General features: G+C 41.9%; 1 protein-coding gene across 2 annotated transcripts in view; it reads right to left on the reverse strand.

Moving 5' to 3' along the window:
* Positions 1-18703, reverse strand: part of grin3bb (glutamate receptor, ionotropic, N-methyl-D-aspartate 3Bb) — a 109573-nt gene extending 90870 nt beyond the window's left edge. For both annotated transcript variants that reach the window (XM_036977945.1, XM_036977944.1), the window contains exon 1: positions 17708-18703. In XM_036977945.1, coding sequence (XP_036833840.1) covers positions 17708-18160 — 453 coding nt within the window. In that variant the 5' untranslated portion in view covers positions 18161-18703. The remainder of the gene's footprint in view (positions 1-17707) is intronic.
* Positions 18704-20176: the final 1473 nt, after the last annotated feature.

Below are 20176 nucleotides of genomic sequence, written 5' to 3' on the forward strand. Positions count from 1 at the left end.
CTAGGTGTCTGGTTAGACTGTAAACTCTCCTTCCAGACTCATATTAAACATCTTCAATCCAAAATTAAATCTAGAATCGGCCTCCTGTTTCGCAACACAACCTCCTTCACTCACGCCACCAAACGTACCCTCGTAAAACTGAGTAGCCTACCGATCCTCGACTTCGGGGATGTCATTTACAAAATAGCTTCCAATACTCTACTCAGCAAACTGGATGGAGTCTATCAAAGTGCCATCCGTTTTGTCACCAAAGCCCCATATACCACCCACCACTGCGACCTGTATGCTCTAGTCGGCTGGCCCTCGCTACATATTCGTCGCCAGATCCACTGGTTCCAGGTCATCTATAAGTTTATGCTAGGTAAAGCTCCGCCTTATCTCAGCTCACTGGTCACGATAACAACACCCAGCACGCGCTCCAGCAGGTATATCTCACTGGTCATCCCCAAAGCCAACACCTCCTTTGACCGCCTTTCCTTCCAGTTCTTTGCTGCCAATGACTGGAATTAATTGCAAAAATCACTGAAGCTGGAGACTTCTATTTTCCTCACTAACTTTAAACATCCGGGATCAGAGCAGCTAACCGATCGCTGCAGCTGTACATAGCCCATCTGTAAATAGCCCATCAAATCTACCTACCTCATTCCCATATTGTTTTTATTTACTTTTCTGCTCTTTTGCACACCAGTATTTCTACTTGCACATCATCATCTGCTCATCTATCACTCCAGTGATAATTTTCTAAATTATAATTACTTTGCTACTATGGTCTATTTATTACCTTACCTTCTCACGACATTTGCACACACTATATAGACTGTCGTGGCCAAAAGTTTAGAGAATTACACAAATATTAATTTCCACAAAGTTTGCTGCTTCAGTGTCTTTAGACATTTTTGTCAGATGTTACCATGGAATACTGAAGTATAATCACAAGCATTTCATAAGTGCCAAAGGCTTTTATTGACAATTACATGAAGTTGATGCAAAGAGTCAATATTTGCCGTATTGACCCTTCTTTATCAAGAACTCTGCAGTCCGCCCTGGCATCCTGTCAATTAACTTCTGGGCCACATCCTGACTGATGGCAGCCCATTCTTTCATAATCAATGCTTGGAGTTTGACAGAATTTGTTGGGTTTTGTTTGTCCACCCGCCTCTTGAGGATTGACCACAAGTTCTCAATGGGATTAAGGTCTGGGGAGTTTCCTGGCCATGGACCCAAAATATCGATGTTTTGTACTCCGAGCCACTTAGTTATCACTTTTGCCATATGGCAAGGTGCTCCATCATGCTGGAAAAGGCATTATTCATCACCAAACTGTTCCTACATGGTTGGGAGAAGTTGCTCTCGGAGGATGTGTTGGTAACATTCTTTATTCATGGCTGTGTTCAAAGGCAAAATTCTGAGTGTGCCCACTCCCTTGGCGGAGAAGCAACCCCACACATGAATGGTCTCAGGATGCTTTACTGTTGGCATGACACAGGACTGATGGTAGCGCTCACCTTGTCTTTTCCGGACACGCTTTTTTCCGGATGCCCCAAACAATCGGAAAGGGGATTCATCAGAGAAAATGACTTTACCCCAGTCCTCAGCAGTCCAATCCCTGTACCATTTGCAGAATATCAGTCTGTCCCTGACATTTTTCCTGGAGGGAAGTGGCTTCTTTGCTGCCCTTCTTGACACCAGGCCATCCTCCAAAAGTCTTTGCCTCACTGTGTGCGGAGATGCACTCACACCTGCCTTCTGACATTCCTGAGCAAGCTCTGTTCTGTTGGTGCCCCGATCCCGCAGCTGAATGAACTTTAGGAGACGGTCCTGGCGCTTGCTGGACTTTCTTGGGCACCCTGAAGCCTTCTTCACAACAATTGAACCGCTCTCCTTGAAGTTCTTGATGATCCGATAAATGGCTGATTTAGGTGCAATCTTACTGGCAGCAATATTCTTGCCAGTGAAGCTCTTTTTGTGCAAAGCAATGATGACGGCACGTGTTTCTTGCAGGTAACCATGATTGACAGAGGAAGAACAATGATTCCAAGCACCGCCCTCCTTTTGGAGCTTCCAGTCTGTTATTCGAACTCAATCAGCATGACAGAGTGATCTCCAGCCTTGTCCTTGTCAACACTCCCACCTGTGTTAATGAGAGAATCACTGAAATTATGTCAGCTAGTCCTTTTGTGGCAGGGCTGAAATGCAGGGGAAATGTTTTTTGTGGATTCAGTTCATTTGCATGGCAAAGAGGGACTTTGCAATGAATTGCAATTCATCTGATCACTCTTCATAACATTCTGGAGTATATGCAAATTGCCATCATACAAACTGAGGCAGCAGACTCTGTGAAAATTAATATTTGTGTCATTCTCAAACCTTTTGGCCACGACTGTAGATTTAATCTTTTTTATTGTGTTATTGACTCTATGCTTGTTTATTCCATGTGTAACTCTGTGTTGTTGTTTGTGTCACACTGCTTTGCTTTATCTTGGCCAGGTCGCAGTTATAAATGAGAACTTGTTCTCAACTAGCCTACCTGGTAGACCCTATTACTAGCCTATTCAACCTCTCTTTCGTATCATCTGAGATCCCCAAAGATTGGAAAGCTTCCGCGGTTATCCCCCTCTTCAAAGGGGGAGACACTCTAGACACAGACTGTTATAGACCTATATCCATCCTGCCCTGCCTTTCTACAATCTTTGAAAGCCAAGTTAACAAACAGATCACGACCATTTCGAATCCCACCGTACCTTCTTCAATATGCAATCTGGTGTCCGAGCTGGTCATGGGTGCACCTCAGCCACGCTCAAGGTCCTAAACGATATCATAACCGCCATCAATAAAAGACAGTACTGTGCAGCCGTCTTCATAGACCTGGCCAAGGCTTTCGACTCTGTCAATCACCGCATTCTTATCGGTAGACTCAATAGCCTTGGCTTCTCAAATGACTGCCTCGCCTGGTTCACCAACTACTTCTCAGATAGAGTTCAGTGTGTCAAATCGGAGGGCCTCCGGACCTCTGCCACAGGGTTCAATTCTCCACACAATACCCCATAATGACAAGGTAAAAACAGGTTTTTAAAAATGTTTGCTAATTTATAAAACGTAAAAAACGGAAATATTACATTTATATAAGTATTCAGACCCTTTACCCTTTACTTTGTTGAAGCACATTTTGGCAGCAATTACAGTCTTGAGTCTTCTTTGGTGTGACACTACAAGCTTGGCACACCTGTATTTGGGGAGTTTCTCCCATTATTCTCTGCAGATCCTCTCAAGCTCTGTCAGGTTGGATGGGGAGCATTGCTGAAATGCTAATGTCAGGTCTCTCCAGAGATGTTCGGTTTATCAGGTTTAAGTCCGGGCTCTTGCTGGGCCCCTGAAGGACATTCAGAGACTTGTCCCAAAGCCACTCCTGCGCTGTCTTGGGTATGTGCTGACGGTCGTGGTCCTATTGGAAGTTGAACCTTCGCCCCAGTCTGAGGTCCTGAGAGCTCTGGAGCAGAGTTTCATCAAGGATCTCCATGTACTTTGCTCCATTTATCTTTGCCTCGATCCTGACTAGTCTCCCAGTCCCAGCTACTGAAAAACATCTCCACGGCATGATTCTACCACCAACATGCTTAACCGTAGGGATGGTGCTAGGTTTCTTCCAGACATGACACTTGGCTTTCAGGCCAAATAATTAAATCTTGGTTTCATCAGACCAGAGATGAGCCTTTTACTGAGGAGTGGCTTCCGTCTGGCAACTCTACCATAAATGGTGTCTTAATGTGTGTCTTTCTGGAAGGTTCTCCCATCTCCACAGAGGAACTCTAGAGCTCTGTCAGAGTGACCATCGTGTTCTTGGTCACCTCCCTGACCAAGGACCTTCTCCCCCGATTGCTCAGTTTGTTTGTGCAGCCAGCACTAGAAAAATTATTTTTGGTTCCTAACTTCTTCCATTTAAGAATGATGGAGGCTACTGTGTCCTTTGGGACCTTCAATGCTGCAGAAATGTTTTGGTACCCTTCCCCAGATCTGTGCCTCGACACAATCCTGTCTTGATGCTCTACGGACCATTCCTTCGACCTCACGTCAATTGTGGGACCTTATATAGACAGGTGTGTGCCTTTCCAAACCATGTCCAATTAATTGAATTTCCAATCAAGTTGTAGAAACATCTTAAGGAGGATCAATGAGCTCAACTTCATGTCTCATAGCAAAGGGTTTGAATACTTATATAAATAAGGTATTTTCGTTTTTCAATATTTAATAAATTGGCAAAAATGTCTAAAAACCTGTTTTAACTTTGTCATCATGGGGTATTATGTGTAGATTTCTGAGGATTAAAAAATAACATATTTTAGAATAAATCAAATCAAGCTTTATTTGTCACATGCGCCAAATACAACAAGTGAAATGCTTACTTACAAGCCCTTAATCAACAGTGCAGTTCAGGAAGAGTTAAGAAGATATTTACCAAGTAGACTAAAATAAAAAGTATCACAATAAGAATAACGAGGCTATATAGAGGGGGCACCGGTACAGAGTCAGTGTGCGGAGGTACAGGCTAGTTGAGAAAATCTGTACATGTAGGTGGGGGCGAAGTGACTATGCATAGATAACAAACAAACTGCGAGGAGCAGCAGTGTACAAAAGGGAGGGGGGGTCAATGTAAATCATCCGGTGGCGATTTTATTAATTGTTTAGCAGTCTTATGGCTTGGGGGTAGAAGCTGTTGAGGAGCCTTTTGGTTCTAGACTTGGCTCTCTGGCACCGCTTGCCATGCGGTAGAAAACAGTCTATAACTTGGATGACTGGAGTCTTTGACATTTTTATGGGCTTTCCTCTGACACCGCCTATTAGGTCCTGGATGGCAGGAAGCTTGGCCCCAGTGATATAATGGGTCTTTCACACTACCCTCTGTAGCGCCTTATGGTCAGATGCCGAGCAGTTGCCATACCAGGCGGTGATGCAACCTGTCAGGATGCTCTCGATGGTGCAGATGTAGAACCTTTTGAGCATCTGGGGACCCATGCCAAATCTTTTTAGTCTCCTGAGGGGAAAAAGGTTTTGTTGAGCCCTCTTCACGACTGTCTTGGTAGGTTTGGACCATGATAGTTCGTTGGTGATGTGGACACCAAGGAACTTGAAACTCTCAACCCGCTCCACTACAGCCTCATCGATGTTAATGGGGGCCTGTTCGCCCACCTTTTCCTGTAGTCCACGATCAGTTCCTTTGTCTTGCCCACATTGAGGGAGAGTTTGTTGTCCTGGCACCACACTGCCAGTTCTCTGACCTCCTCCCTATAGGCCGACTCATCATTGACAGTGATCAGGCCTACCACTGTTGTGTCGTCAGCAAACTTAATGATGGTGTTGGAGTCGTGTTTGGCCACGCAGTCGTGGGTGGACAGGTATCTTTGGTATCTTTAATAAATAAATGTTTCTGTCTGCACTCGACTTTCTGGCGATGAAACAAATTTGAATCAAACAGGAAAATGGATCCCTTCCGAGATCTTAGGAAAAGGGATCGCAACCTGGCCAAATTTAAAAGGATACATCTACAACAAGATTATGGTTTTATTAACTGTAGAAACCAGGCAAGATACAAAATGGATAAGGCCAAATCCCAACATTACATAGACACTGTTAATGTCAACTTACATCAGCCTTGTAAACTGTGAAATATTTTAAAGGACATTGGCTCAAAAACTCCCTATAAGGTAAAATCCTGTAGTATTGGCCTGGATATTGATTATGTTTTATGTTATGACCAGGCAAAGGTTGCATATTATTTTTTTTATTTTTTTTTACCTCCTATAGCCTCATCTCTGGTTAAGAAGTTACCAACCTTCTCTGGACACCATGGCCAGTCTTTCATTAACAACTTTTACCATAGCAAAGGTATCAGAAATTATTTGTTTGGGCTGTGCATGGGAACAGAGAACAAAGTCTCCAATCTACTATGCTTAACGAGCACAAACAAAGCAACTGGGCTGGATAACCTTCCTGCAAGATTCATAAAGGATAGTGCTTGTGTCACTGCTAAAATTATATTGCATATTGTTAACCTTTCTGTTAGTAGTGGTACATTTCCCAATTATCTCAAAACAGCCAGGGTGGTTCCTGAAACTACAGGCCTGTGTCGATCCTCAGCAGCTTATCCAAAATTGTTGAGAGATTCGTTTTTAATCAACTTGAGGGATACTGAGCACAAATGTATTCATGAACTCAAATCTGTCTTTAGAACATCTCATTCCACTGATACTTGCCTTATCCACCTTTTTGCCCACATCAAGCAGGAAAGTGAGATGGGGAACTATTCAGGTATGTTATACTTGCAGAAAGCTTTTGACATTGTGGAACATGATATTCTCCTGATGAAACTGAAATGCATGGGTCTAAATGGTGTAGCAGTGAATTGGTTTAGGTCTTATCTGACCAACAGAACACAAGAATGTAAGGTTTGTGATGTTCTGTCAGAGGCCAAAGAAATGTCCTGTGGAGTACTGCAGGGATCAATTTTAGGGCCTCTCTTATTTGTTATATACGTTTATGACATGGCAGATGCAAACTCCTGCTTTATGCTGATGACTCAGCCATACTGGTATCAGGGAAGGATACAGTTTACATCAAGGAGACCCTGAGTAAGGAATTACATTTAGTTGGAGATTGGTTGACTGACAACAAATTGTCGCTACATTTGGGAAAAATGTAACCGATTTTGTTTGGAACAAAACATAGATTGCTTGGGTAAACTGTGCAGGCAAGGAGATTGAATCTAAAACAAGTGTAACTGATCTTGGTGTGTCCCTAGATCAATCCCTTTCTGGAGACCTGATTGCTGCTAAAATTCTTTATAAAATGGCGAACAAATTGATATTTTAACATCAAAGTGAAGAAAACTGCTTGTCTCAACCTTGAATCTGTGTAATTTTGATTATGCCTGCTCTGCTTGGTATAGTGGGCTATCAAAAAAGCAGAAAATTAGAATGCAGGTCATGCAAAATAATGTTATCAGGTATATGCTTTATGGCCCCTTAGGACCCACATAGGGGTACAGGAGTTCTGGGAGGTGGGCTTGTTTCCTTTGGAGTCCAGAGTTGACCAACTTAAACTTAATCATATGTTTGACATCTTAAATGATTGTGCCCCAGGTTATATGAAAAACCACATTGATATGGTCTAGAGCTAGTGTTATGTCTTGTAAAATCCCAAGAGTAAACAGTATTGCGAGGGAGCACGTTTCTCTATACAGACATTTGTCTATGAAATAGCTTTAAAAAGCAGGCAAAGGTTTTCATTCAGACAAGGATGTCTAAGTAATAGAAACCCGTCCACTGCCCCTTGTGCCCCCTACCGCTGGTCAGGTGTATATATTTGAATGATAGGTATGATGCAATGAATAGATTGTTTTTTAAAGGTCGGAATTAATATGGTTGATTTTTAAGGTTAGGGTAAAGTGCAGTGAAGAGAGACACCTTTTAGGACGTCAATATAAATAAATAAATGTATATATGGTTGTTTGTAATTTTGTCTTGCCTTTTAATCAATAATATCGAGGACCACTTTGGAAACAAGCTTTTTAATGAATACTTTTAAGTGATATCCTCTAGGTCAACATTGTACATCTTGTTGTATATGTCTTTTACCCCAAATAAATGAAATTCAAATTCAATATGTAGCTAGCGAAGTGGTTAGCTTCTTCCAAAATCAAGCTTTGCTTGGTAACAGCAGAGAATCCAATCCTGGATCAAGAGCCTTGCTGTCTAATATTTGTTTTGTGCGTGCAGCATTTTTGAGTTACTAACTGTCATTTCTACACATTTTTTCAAAGGATCTTCTAATAGACTTAGCGAATCCAATGGAAGTAGTGCCTTCCTTGAAGATTACAATGTATTATTGCATTTCACACAGGGCTTTTCATAAACTGATTGATGTGGAGGTAACTCAATCCATTCGTCACCAATATGTAGCACCCACCAGCACGCAGCAAATTTGTGGGGGAATATACAGTTGAAGTCGGAAATTTACATACACCTTAGCCAAGTACATTTAAACTCAGTTTTTCACAATTCCTGACATTTAATCCTAGAAAAATTCCCTGTTTGAGGTCAGTTAGGATCACCACTTTATTTTAAGAATGTGAAATGCATTTGATTCAATTTGGCATGAAGGTCTTTTTTTTATTATAAACTAATAGATGATGTTATTAAATCAATGTACAATAAAAACAAATGTGCGGTTAAAATTGGCAACAAGCAAACAGACTTCTCTCAGGGACATGGAGTGAAACAGGGCTGCTCAACAAGTCCAACATTTTTTAACATCTACATTAATGAATTGGCAAAAACAGAATAATCTGCAGCACCTGGTCTCACCCTACACAATACTGAAATTAAGCATCTGCTGTACGCAGATGACCTGGTGCTGCTGTCTCCCACTAGGAGTTACAGTAGGACCTAGATCATCTGCACAGGTTCTGTCAGACCTGGGATATAATGATGAATATAATGATAATCCAAAAAAGGTCCGGAAATCAGGATGACAAATATAAAATATATTTGGACACAGTTCCATTAGAACACACAAGAAACGACGCGAACAGTTGGAGTCAGAAGTTTAAATGTATTTGGCTAAGGTGTACGTAAACTCAATTTTTAATCCTAGTCAAAATTCCCTCTTAGGTAGGATCACCACTTTATAGAGAGAATTATTTATTTAAGCTTTTATTTCTTTCATCACATTCCGAGTGTGTCAGAAGTTTACATACACTCAATAAGTATTTGGTAGCATTGCCTTTAAATTGTTTAACTTGGGTCAAACGCTTCGAGTAGCCTTCCACAAGCTTCCCACAATAAGTTGGGTGAATTTTGGCCGATTCCTCCTGACAGAGCTGGTGTAACTGAGTTAGGTTTGTAGGCCTCCTTGCTTGCACGCGCTTTTTCAGTTCTGCCCACAAATGTTCTATAGGACTGAGGTAAGGGCTTTGTGATGGCCACTCCAATACCTTGACTTTGTTGTCCTTAAGCCATTTTGCCACAACTTTGGAAGTATGCTTGGGGTCATTGTCTATTTGGAAGACCCATTTGCGACCAAACTTTAACTTCCTGACTGATGTCTTGAGATGTTGCTTCAATATATCTACATAATTGTTCTTTCTCATGATGCCATCTATTTTGTGAAGTACACCTGTCCCTCCTGCAGCAAAGCACCCCCACAACATGATGCTGCCACCCCCGTGCTTCACGGTTGGATGGTGTTCTTCGGCTTGCAAGCCTCAACCTTTTTCCTCCAAACATAACGATGGTCATTATGGCCAAACAGTTCAATTTTTGTTTCATCAGGACATTTCTCCAAAAAGTACGATCTTTGTCCCCATGTGCAGTTGCAAAACGTAGTCTGGCTTTTTTATGGCGGTTTTGGAGCGGTGGCGTCTTCCTTGCTGAGCGGCCTTTCAGGTTATGTCGATATACGACTTGTTTTATTGTGGATATAGATACTTTTCTACCCGTTTCCTCCAGCATCTTCACAAGGTCCTTTGCTGTTGTTCGATTCTCACTTTCACACCAAAGTACATTCTTCTCTAGTAGACAGAACTCGTCTCCTTCCTGAGCGTTATGACGGCTGCGTGGTCCCATGGTGTTTAAACTTGCGTACTATTGTTTGTACAGATGAACGTGGTACCTTCAGGTGTTTGGAAATTGCTCCTAAGGATGAACCAGACTCGTGGAGGTCTACAATTTTTATTCTGAGGTCTTGGCTGAATTATTTTGATTTTCCCATGATGTCAATCAAAGAGGCACTGACTTTGAAGGTAGGCCTTGAAATACATCCACAGGTACACTCCAATTGACTCAAATTATGTCAATTAGCCTATCAGAAGCTTTTAAAGCCATGACATCATTTTCTGGAACTTTCCAAGCTGTTTAAAGGCACAGTCAACTTAGTGTATGTAAACTTCTGACCCACTGGAATTGTGATACATTGAGTTATAAGTGAAATAATCTGTCTGTAAACAATTGTTGGAAAAATTACTTGTGTCATGCACCAAGTAGATGTCCTAACCGACTTGCCAAAACTATAGTTTGTTAACAAGAAATTTGTGGAGTGGTTGAAAAATGAGTCATAATGACTCCAACCTAAGTGTATGTAAACTTCCAACTTCTGTAGATAGCAAGTTCACCATGATGCCAACACATGTCATGAGATTATCAGAGATCACGCTTCTCAGTTTGACATCTCATCTAAAGTATAGGACCCTTTGCTGGGCAATGTCCCCATTACTGCCCTGGGGTAATGGGGGTCTCCATTTGAAGCAAAGGATGAGTGCCCTTCTTGGCCCCTCAAACACCTCTTCCAGCAGCAAACTGATTTTCCCAGCCAGTCTCCCCTGGGTCTGTAACCTTGGACTTAGCCAGATCCTAACACTGCCTATCACTCTCCCCCACCTGTGAGCAATTACCAGTTATCTCCCCCAGGTATTTCACACCTCTCCCTGCACAGCTAGGTGAAGCAGACTGGAGCTGTTTGGACAGGGCTGCAATGGTCAACTCTGAGTGGAGTAACAGTCTGCAATTAAGGTGAATCTATGTTTGCATGACGAAGAGAGATAAAAGAGAGATATAAGTGAAAAATATAAAGATTTCTATGAGGAACCGTATGTGTATTTATGTGCTTACTCCTGAAGGAAAGGGAGATGAAGCTACTGTATATGTCAGCATATTCTGAATCCCATTTCTCATGTTTGCCAACACCCATCAAGGGTCTGTTCAGCCTCTTAGTACTATCAGCAACTTATCTTATTGGTGAGGCAAAAATCAAACAGAAACAGGTCAAAGTTCAGATTCTGCCTGAAATAGCAATGCGCCTCTGAAGATGAATAGAAGAATCTGGGGTGTCAAACCAGGTCCCTTCTCTTTAATAACCTTTGCTAGGCATTAGAGCATCAAATCGCGTATGATGACTCATGTCTAGTTCTGCAAGCGGAATAGTCTTGGGGAGGGGGAGTTTTAATCGTTGCGCTCCCTGCCTTTTGTCCCTTGAGCAGTAAACTGGACCTGCAGTATGAAAGGCAGGCCTCTATCTTTGGTGCTCAGGAGTCTACTGACTCAGACCTTTTTCCGCTAATGCACTGGGCCTGCCTTAACTTCGACCACTGCAAGCCGAGCTTCTGCTGTTGACAGCAAAGCTCGGATTGGGTAGTAAAGAAACACATTGACAAAAAATAGCTTTCACACCCATACTTTTCCCCCTATTTAACAAAGCAGTCGAGAATCTCACTCAAGATAATCCTAATTAAATGTTATACTCAAGTAAGTTGCATAAGGAGGAAAGTTAACCTCTCTGAAAGTTGTGCCTTTGCCCTCTAATGTTGGGTTGGAGCAAGAGATCTATTTTAACCCTCAAGCCAAATCCATTTCTCTCCAATATGCATGTTTCCGCAAACGTATCTGTAAACATTTCTCTGGGACAGATGATTCATTAAATGTAATGACCTACTGTGAAAAAAGCCCAGTGCTGTACCACTGAGAAATAACATTCAATGAGATTCTAGCATTATCAAGAAAGTTGCAGAATATTTCTGAGAATCAATCCACCGAATGAAGCAGCAAAAAGGCACCATGAAAGTTACTATCTAGAGAGTTCTCAAATGAGAACATGGTTTGATTACTTTTAAGGCTGTTTGCATTAGCGGTACATCACAGCTTGGTATTTTAATCTTAAAAGAAGGACTTGGTACCTACTGTGTGGGTGTATTAGCGTAATCACTGTGCAGTATTACCAAATCATTTATTACCAACATATAAAACTGGCAACGTTAATTGCCTGTCACACTCACTGCGACCATTTTCATTGAGCAAATAATTAGGGGTTTAGCTCTAGTCAAGAGCATCCACAATCATATATGCTTGCCATAAGAAATACCACTACTAATAAACACACTCAAACAACAGCAAATTTTCAAAACAGATTACAGGGGTTTGATATTGATTCAACTGTCAAAGCTTCAAAATAGGCTGCCTCTCACATCTTAAGTGATGATCTGTTCTTTTATACACACAATTGCATTACAAGTGCAGTCGGCGAACTCGCCCGGGAAAGCAAAGTATGACAACCTCAGTTTGCAAGACCTCACCATGCTTGTTAAAGCAAACACTTCACCAGAACAGCAGGGACCATCTTTCAGCTCATTCCCCTCCCAGAGCCCGTAGTTCTATCTCAGTGTCTGATCTAAAGTAGACTCGGCTCTAGGCACTAATATGCATCTCAAAGGAGCTTGAAGAAGGCCAATCCCCCATTTCTAAGGCATTGTGTTCTTCTCTGTTACTCATGTTCATTAATTTTCGGGGGGTTACACAACATGCGCCATAGTGCAGACCAATGAGAGCTTTTAGACTGATTGGCAGACTGAAGAAGGCGAGGGAAAGGGACTTCATTGTGTCTGTGAGATTTCCATCTCAGCTCTGCCCCATGCATGTGATGCCATTCCCATATGCCACAATCCCACTTTTCACAGGATTAAAAGACTATTTGTGTCGCCTTTATATTGTGTGAAACACCACATTGTATAAAACACTGAACGCAGTATATGACCTACATAAAACTATGACGTGTAGACATTGAATACATTACATCCTTCCACAGGGATCGTTCCTTTTCTCAAAGTCGGTTTGGAAGCAGAGTAAGACATCAAAAGGCCATGTCATAAACCCGACATGACATGACTTATTCCTTTCCTTTCAGATCCCAGTGAAGCAAGGGGACTCATCAGGACCTCATATAACCCCTACGTAGGACTTTCATTAACAGAACATGACTCCAGTGATAATATTAATGGAAGTTCATGGCAAATTCCTGGCAAATTCCTGAACATGCAGTGATTTACTGGGAGGTTGGCTCGTTGGCTAACCATGATTGTCCACTGCTGTGTGTCATGGCATCGTGAAATTGTTGTCATGAATAATTCTGACAGGTTTCATCTGCTGCTGATCATGGCATAATGAGGTGCAACTGAGGAAGTCAAGTGGCTTGGTACAAAACAGTCCAGGTGGGTGGACTGTGTGTATGTGTTTGCCTCCCATCTCTTTCCCCATTCAGCCCAGTGATAATTTCACAGTCAGTTAAGGAACCCTCCAAAGCAATTTTAATGGGCAGACATTAAACAAGACAAATGTGTGCACTTTTCCCTGCCCACCCTAAGATTTACAGTGTGTGATTTTTTTTTCTCCCTTTTAATTTGTTAAAGTACCTTGTGTTGTAAGCCGTCTGAAACTGGGCAGGTCTGCCAAGTTCAATAGTTCACAGACACACTGACGTAGTAACTATGCACATGTCAGGACAGGCGCATCAACAGCTGAAAGACAAGTGCACACAGTCAAGTGGCCTACAACCACATCAACAAAAGACTTAAAACACATTGCACATCTTAGAAAGACTAACAGACAAACACAAACGGACAAGTCACGGAGACATACAGCTAAAGGTGTTTTTCGAGAACCTAAAGCGGCTTTCCCACCTCTCCTTTATCTGCATGGATATGAAGACACAGGATAGGTGAAAGCAATATGGAGGACACCTACTGCCCATATGCGTACACAGCTGTCCAGCTCTTTCAGATTACTGCCAGTAAGTAAAGGGATGCGCCCCGAGACAAATGAGAGAGAGAGAGAGAGACAGACAGAGTGAGAGAACAACCACAGGAGAACCACAGCTAGAGACTCCAGCTGAAACTGCCAAAGTGAGCACTCTGACACATCATACTACGGCAGGCTGCTTGACTGGGGTGGCTCAGCTGGTGCTGTGAAACTGTGACTATGACTCATCCAGTCTCTTAAACCTGGGACAGGTGCATTAGAGCCAGCATAGCATGACAGGCAGGGTAATAGCTGACCTGAAAGGTCAGAAAGAAACGGCCAGTGCCCAGGCAAACACCTGTCGTCTCATGTAGTGCTGATCAAACTGCAGGCCTCTCTCTGAAAGCCATGACAGGGATGGAGGTTGTATACTGTAGGATGCACCATTAGCCAGAGTTGTGATCTTGGTTTTGATGGCAAAATGGAAAGGGGCCGTGGAATACAAAATGAGACAAGAGTACAAGTTTTCAATCGGCGTACGGATACTGTGACTGCACTTCCCACCTCTCTCTCTCACTCGCTCTCTCTGATTTTAGGCACAGCTCTCCCCAAGTGTACCGAGCTTGCAGTGCTCAAAGGAATCTTCCAGCTGGCTATGATTTTTAAGATGTTCACGTCGCCTCCCTTGCATGCCAAGGGAAATAGCAATACCAAATCCAATGACACTGTGAAATCATACGTCTTTTGAGAGACATTTTGAATGAAAGATGGTGAAATGCTCTCAAGTACATGGCCTTGTCCCTTACCAACAAGGTGAATGAGCAATGTCATGGTCCCTATGGAAGTTACCGATCTGCATAATTTTGAGGGAAATCATTGCAGAGCTATTTTACCATGAAAGTCACGTTGCTTCACATTGCTCTAAAGTCACTGACGTTATCTAATATACAGATGGAAGTGTATGTGTGTGTGTGTGTGTGTGTGTGTGTGTGTGTGTGTGTGTGTGTGTGTGTGTGTGTGTGTGTGTGTAAAGCAGTCATTGTCATAGGTAATAATGTAAAGAACATGACAACTGACAGGCACAAATAGTATGAACTCAGGATGATGCCTCTTGTGTTTCAATAATATACTGATTAGCTGTAGCTCATTCCATGTCACCAAGAAGGCTCAGATAGGTCAAATCAATCATTTTTCAACTACTTACTACTCTTTAGCTACTTTGCAACTGCTTAGCATGTCAGCTAACCCTTCCCCTAAAGGCATCAGCATGCTTCAGTTCGGCTGGCGGCTAGCCGAAGTCGGCTAGGCGAAACGAACGAGTGTGCTCAAATACTTCCTTAAAAGACATTGGCGTGAAAAATGAGACAAAAGCAGAAACGGTACTGGTTGTCCATTTTGAGACGCCATAGCCAGTATACACTTACTAAAAGTATGATTTTATCTAAGATATCTGAAAAAAATCTGTCATTCATTTTGCCGTTTTGCCGAGGAGATCTTAGTCGCTCAATTTTACATCTTAATAAAGCTGTTTGGTGCAGTATTTCTCAAAAAAATTAAATTCATGAAAATTAGCAAAATTGACAACAAAGACTTTATTGAAGAATCTCTACTGCTGACCAATCACTGACAGAGGCGGAGACTTTGGCTCCGAACTTCAGTTTGCCTCTAGAAAAACTGTTGTGTGCCAGAACAGCTGTAAAAAACCTTCACCGAAGTCCAAAACAAACAAAAACATCTCAAAATGTTGTCATAATATATGCACAAACTCTTACGAATTGTTTCGGCAGGGAAGCATGTGGAAGCCTTAAGCCTAACCTTAAGCCTTTTAGCTAACCCTTCCCCTAACCTTAAACTAACTCCTAAAGCTAACGTTAGCTAGCCACCTAGCTAGAATTTGTAACAAATGTTTAGCATATTCGTAATATCTAGTACGTTTGGCAAAATATAAACGCAACAATTTCAAAGATGTTACTGAGTTACAGTTCATATGAGGAAATCAGTCAATTGAAATAAATTCATTAGGCCCTAATCTATGGATGAATAGGAATACAGATAAGCATCTGTTGGTCACAGATACCTTTAAAACAAAGTAGCGGCGTGGATCAGAAAACCAGTCGGTATCTTATGTGACCCCTATGCAGCGGGACACATCTTCTTTGCATAGAATTTATCAGGCTGTTGATTGTGGCCTGTGGAATGTTGTCCCACTCCTCTTCAATGGCTGTGCGAAGTTGCTAGATATTGGTGGGAACTGGAACACGCTGTTGTACACGTCGATCCAGAACATTCCAAACATGCTCAATGGGTGACATGTCTGGTGAGTATGCAGGCCATGGAAGAACTGGGACATTTTCAGCTTCCAGGAATTGTGTACAGATCCTTGCGACATGGGACCGTGCATTATCATGCTGAAACATGAGCTGATGGTGGCGGATGAATGGCACAACAATTGGTCTCAGGATCTCATCACGTTATCTCTGTGCATTCAAATTTCCATCGATAAAATAGAATTGTGTTCCTTGTCCGTAGCTTATGCCTGCCCATACCATAACCCCACCGCCACCATGGTGCACTCTGTTCACAATGTTGACATCAGCAAGCCGCTCACCCACACAACGCCTTACACGCTGTCTGCTATCTACCTGGTACAGTTGAAACTGGGATTCATCCATGAACAGCACTCTTCTCCAGCGTGCCAGTGGCCATCGAAGGTGAGCATTTGCCCACTATAGTCGGTTATGACACCGAACTGCAGTCAGGTCAAGACCCTGGTGAGGATGACGAGCACGCAGATGAGCTACCCTGAGATGGTTTCTGACTATTTGTGCAAAAAACTATTTGGTTGTGCAAACCCGCAGTTTCATCAGCTGTCCGGGTGGCTGGTCTCAGACAATCCTGCAGGTTAAAATGGCGAATGTGGAGGTCCTGGGCTGGCGTGGTTACACATGGTCTGTGGTCGTGAGGCTGGATGGACATACTGACAATTTCTCTAAAACAACAATGGAGGTGGCCTATGGTAGAGAAATGAACATTAAATTATCTGGCAACAGCTCTGGTGGAGATTCCTAGAGTCAGAATGCCAAGTACACGCTCCCTCAAAACTTGAAACATCTGTGGCATTGTGTTGTGTGACAAAACAACACATTACTGGCCTTTTATTGTCCCCAGCACAAGGTGCAACTGTGTAATGATCATGCCGTTTAATCGGCTTCTTGATATGCTACACCTGTCAGGTAGATGGATTATCTTGGCAAAGGAGAATTGCTAACAAAATTTGAGAGAAATAAGATTTTCGTGCATATGGAACATTTCTGGGATATTTTTTCCAGCTCATGAACCAAGGGAGCGACACTCAACATGCTGCCTTTATATTTTTGTTCAGTTTAATACGAATTGTAATTCGTAACATATCATACGAAATGGGTGATGGACATCCACAAATGAATACATAGCCTACCATACAAAACCTAACATATCATACTAAATTAGATGTTTTGGATTTATGTATAGAGTAATATGAAATGCTCTGAGACCAGGTTGCAGCACCACACTATGGCCCTAAAGCAAACATACACATTGACAATGTATTCTGCTAAATGAGAAATTAATAGATCAGGTCGAATGGAAAGTCTGATGGAAATCATTTTTGGAGAAACAATCAGTGCGCTCTCGCGCAGCGTGTTACCGAGGCAAATCTTGTACGTGATCAGGTCAAAAATTGCACCATTTTAATAAAATCTCCCTTGAAAACAAAATATCAGGTTCGCAGGGTAAATGTCATAATATTACAAGGACCAAAACCCGGACACTGGGGCTAAAAATAGAAAAGGGCAACAGTTGGGAGAGGCAAAAGAGTGGCTAGTTGCCATAAGACTACACTGCCACTATATTCATGTGCTCTTTTCACAATATATGTCCACAAATGTTTTATATAGGCTTTATCTCCACAAAACCCTGTTAACTGCACATTCACCCCCTTGGTTTCGATTGGGTTCATGGAAAAAGCAGCGCGACACTTTTGGCCACAGTGGCGCACCATAACGCACAGGCATTTGAATAGCTTAAGTTTACTGCGGCGGTACAAACCATTTACCTGAAAACAAACACTGTAAAGACTACTTCAGCTGTGACATAACTGAATGTAAATGTGTTACCTGTGTTTTCAGAGGCTCTCCGTGTTCAATGATGCTTATAAAAGGGATTTCCAAAAAAGAAGCCATAAATTCCACTTGTACGATCTCTTCCTGGGTCTGGGGGAAGGCGAGAACAGCGGAGACCCCCTGAACAACGATAGCCTGACAAACACACCTGAAAAGGGACTCCGGATCTCCGTTGGCCGGCTCTCGGGGAACCACTTCTAGGCTCAGGTTGTAAGGTAGAAAGTTGTCCCCAGTTTGAACGAGACCGGTGAGGGCGCGGTTCAAGGCAGCCTGCACTCTGGCCGGCTGGCGGGTGGGCAGAAGGGCACCAAGGCGCACGGTGTGTCCTATCTGCGCCAGAATGTGGCACGGCTGGGGATGGAGGTGACAAGGGTCGATGAAGAACTGTAGAATAACTTGGAATCCGAAGTAAAAGTATGCCAAGAATCTTGAGAAGATTAAATTCATCCTGCTGCGCTCTCAAACTGAATGAGATATTGTCAGAAGATAGCATTGCTTGCCTTATTTCTTTCTTCCCTTTTCTTTGACGTAAGGTCCTTTTTTCGACGATTATATTACCTGTGATCTACAGTTGGAGTTACAGTGAGAATGTGTGACTAGGAGAAGGGGAGGGGGTGCACGATGTAAAGGCGGAGATGCCGCTGGACTGTCATCCTCGGAGAACACTAGCGGAGCAGCAGTCGTGAGGCGGGAGTATTGGACCCGGTATTGACAAATGAACGGACACCTGCGTGTTGCCAACATGAAAATAATGATAAAATGTGTTTATTTGGAACTTGCACTTTTTTAATTTACTTGTTTTAGCAAAAACAGTTACACCACGTCCTTAAATAGCCTAACTCTCATAAATCATTTTTGAACGTTATAATAGCCTTTGTGAAAAATGTTTGCGGTGGCATTCATTGATTAAATCTCAAGATAAAAAACTGTTCCTTTCAATTCCAAATGTATTTACAGAAATACATCCGGTCATCAAAGGTCGTGCTGAGGAAAAAATATGTTATGAATGTCCAAAATGAGATGTGACATTCCTAAGAGTGAGCAAATGATTGGACCAAAAAGCAGAATTGCGTCTGCGTCGGATGACTTGGCACACGCACAGGGCATGGGTAAATCCAGGATAAAATACAGTCTCAGCTAGAGGCCAAACTAACTTTGGGAAACTGCACTGAATCAATCTGGACAGTTCCTCTGCGTTTGTTTTATTTGTTACCAAGTCATGAATCGGAGTCCACGGGTAACATGTCTTGAAATGAATGCACAATCTAAAGCCTAAACTGATTTTGATATAGCTATATATATTTTCTGATTTGGAAATGACAAGTACTTTTTTTTATCAAGTTGATGTTAATAATCAAGTTGATAAATTGATAGGATTCACATAAAGTATCCTTTAAACAATGCAATTACACCTGCATGTCAATGTCAATGTGTGTGCAATTACACGTAACACAATTAGGCTATATCAGGTGTACATATGTAATCATAATGAAGATGTGAAGTGTGACCTTTATAATCAAACACCATGTTGAAATACATAATGAAATGGACACACTCATTGTGTATCAGCAATAGACTTGATGCACATTATATAAAAGGCATCCAGCTAATTTAAATGTGGACTGTAATTTGGTTATGATAAACAACATATTTATGTGGATTGCTTTGTGATGTGTTCTTGAGATGTAAAACAAAAGTCAATATCATGGTGATCAAAAACAATGATTTTTGGGACTGGATGAATGCAAAGGCAAGGTGCTGTAAAGACACATTCACAGAAATCAAATATTTCAGACCAAGTAACAAATTATTACCAGTTGATATACCAGCACGGATTAAAAACCCTGTCTAGATAACCTGATATTGAATGAACCATTCTGACATGTCCCTAGAAGAATAAAATCCCACCATTTTGCATAATCAATAAGGTCATTAACCAGAATGACTTACTAATAGTGTTTTTGTTTGGTGGAATCATTTTTTTTTTTTTACTTTGATAAATTAATTAAAAATGAAAAACGAAATGTCTTGAGTCTAAGTATTCAACAACCTTTGTTATAATGGCAAGCCTAAATAAGTTCCAGGGCAAAAATGTGCTTAACAGTCACATAATAAGTTGCATGGACTCACCCTGTGTGCAATAATAGTGTTTAACATGATTTTTGAATGACTAAATCGTCTCTGTACATCACACGTACAATTACCAGTAAGGTCCCTCATTCGAGCAATGCATTTCAAACCCAGATTCAACCACAAATACCAGGGAGGTTTTCCAAAGCCACACAAAGAAGGGCACCTATTGGTAGATGGGTAAAAATTGAATATCCCTTTGAGCATGGTGAAGTCATTAATTACACTTTGGATGGTGTATCAATACACCCAGTCACTAAAAAGATGCAGGCATCCTTCCGAACTCTGCAAGATAGGTAGGAAGCGGCGCAGGGATTTCACCATGAAGTGACT

The sequence above is a fragment of the Oncorhynchus mykiss genome, chromosome 5 (assembly GCF_013265735.2).
Source record: "Oncorhynchus mykiss isolate Arlee chromosome 5, USDA_OmykA_1.1, whole genome shotgun sequence".
NCBI classification, from domain to species: domain Eukaryota; kingdom Metazoa; phylum Chordata; class Actinopteri; order Salmoniformes; family Salmonidae; genus Oncorhynchus; species Oncorhynchus mykiss.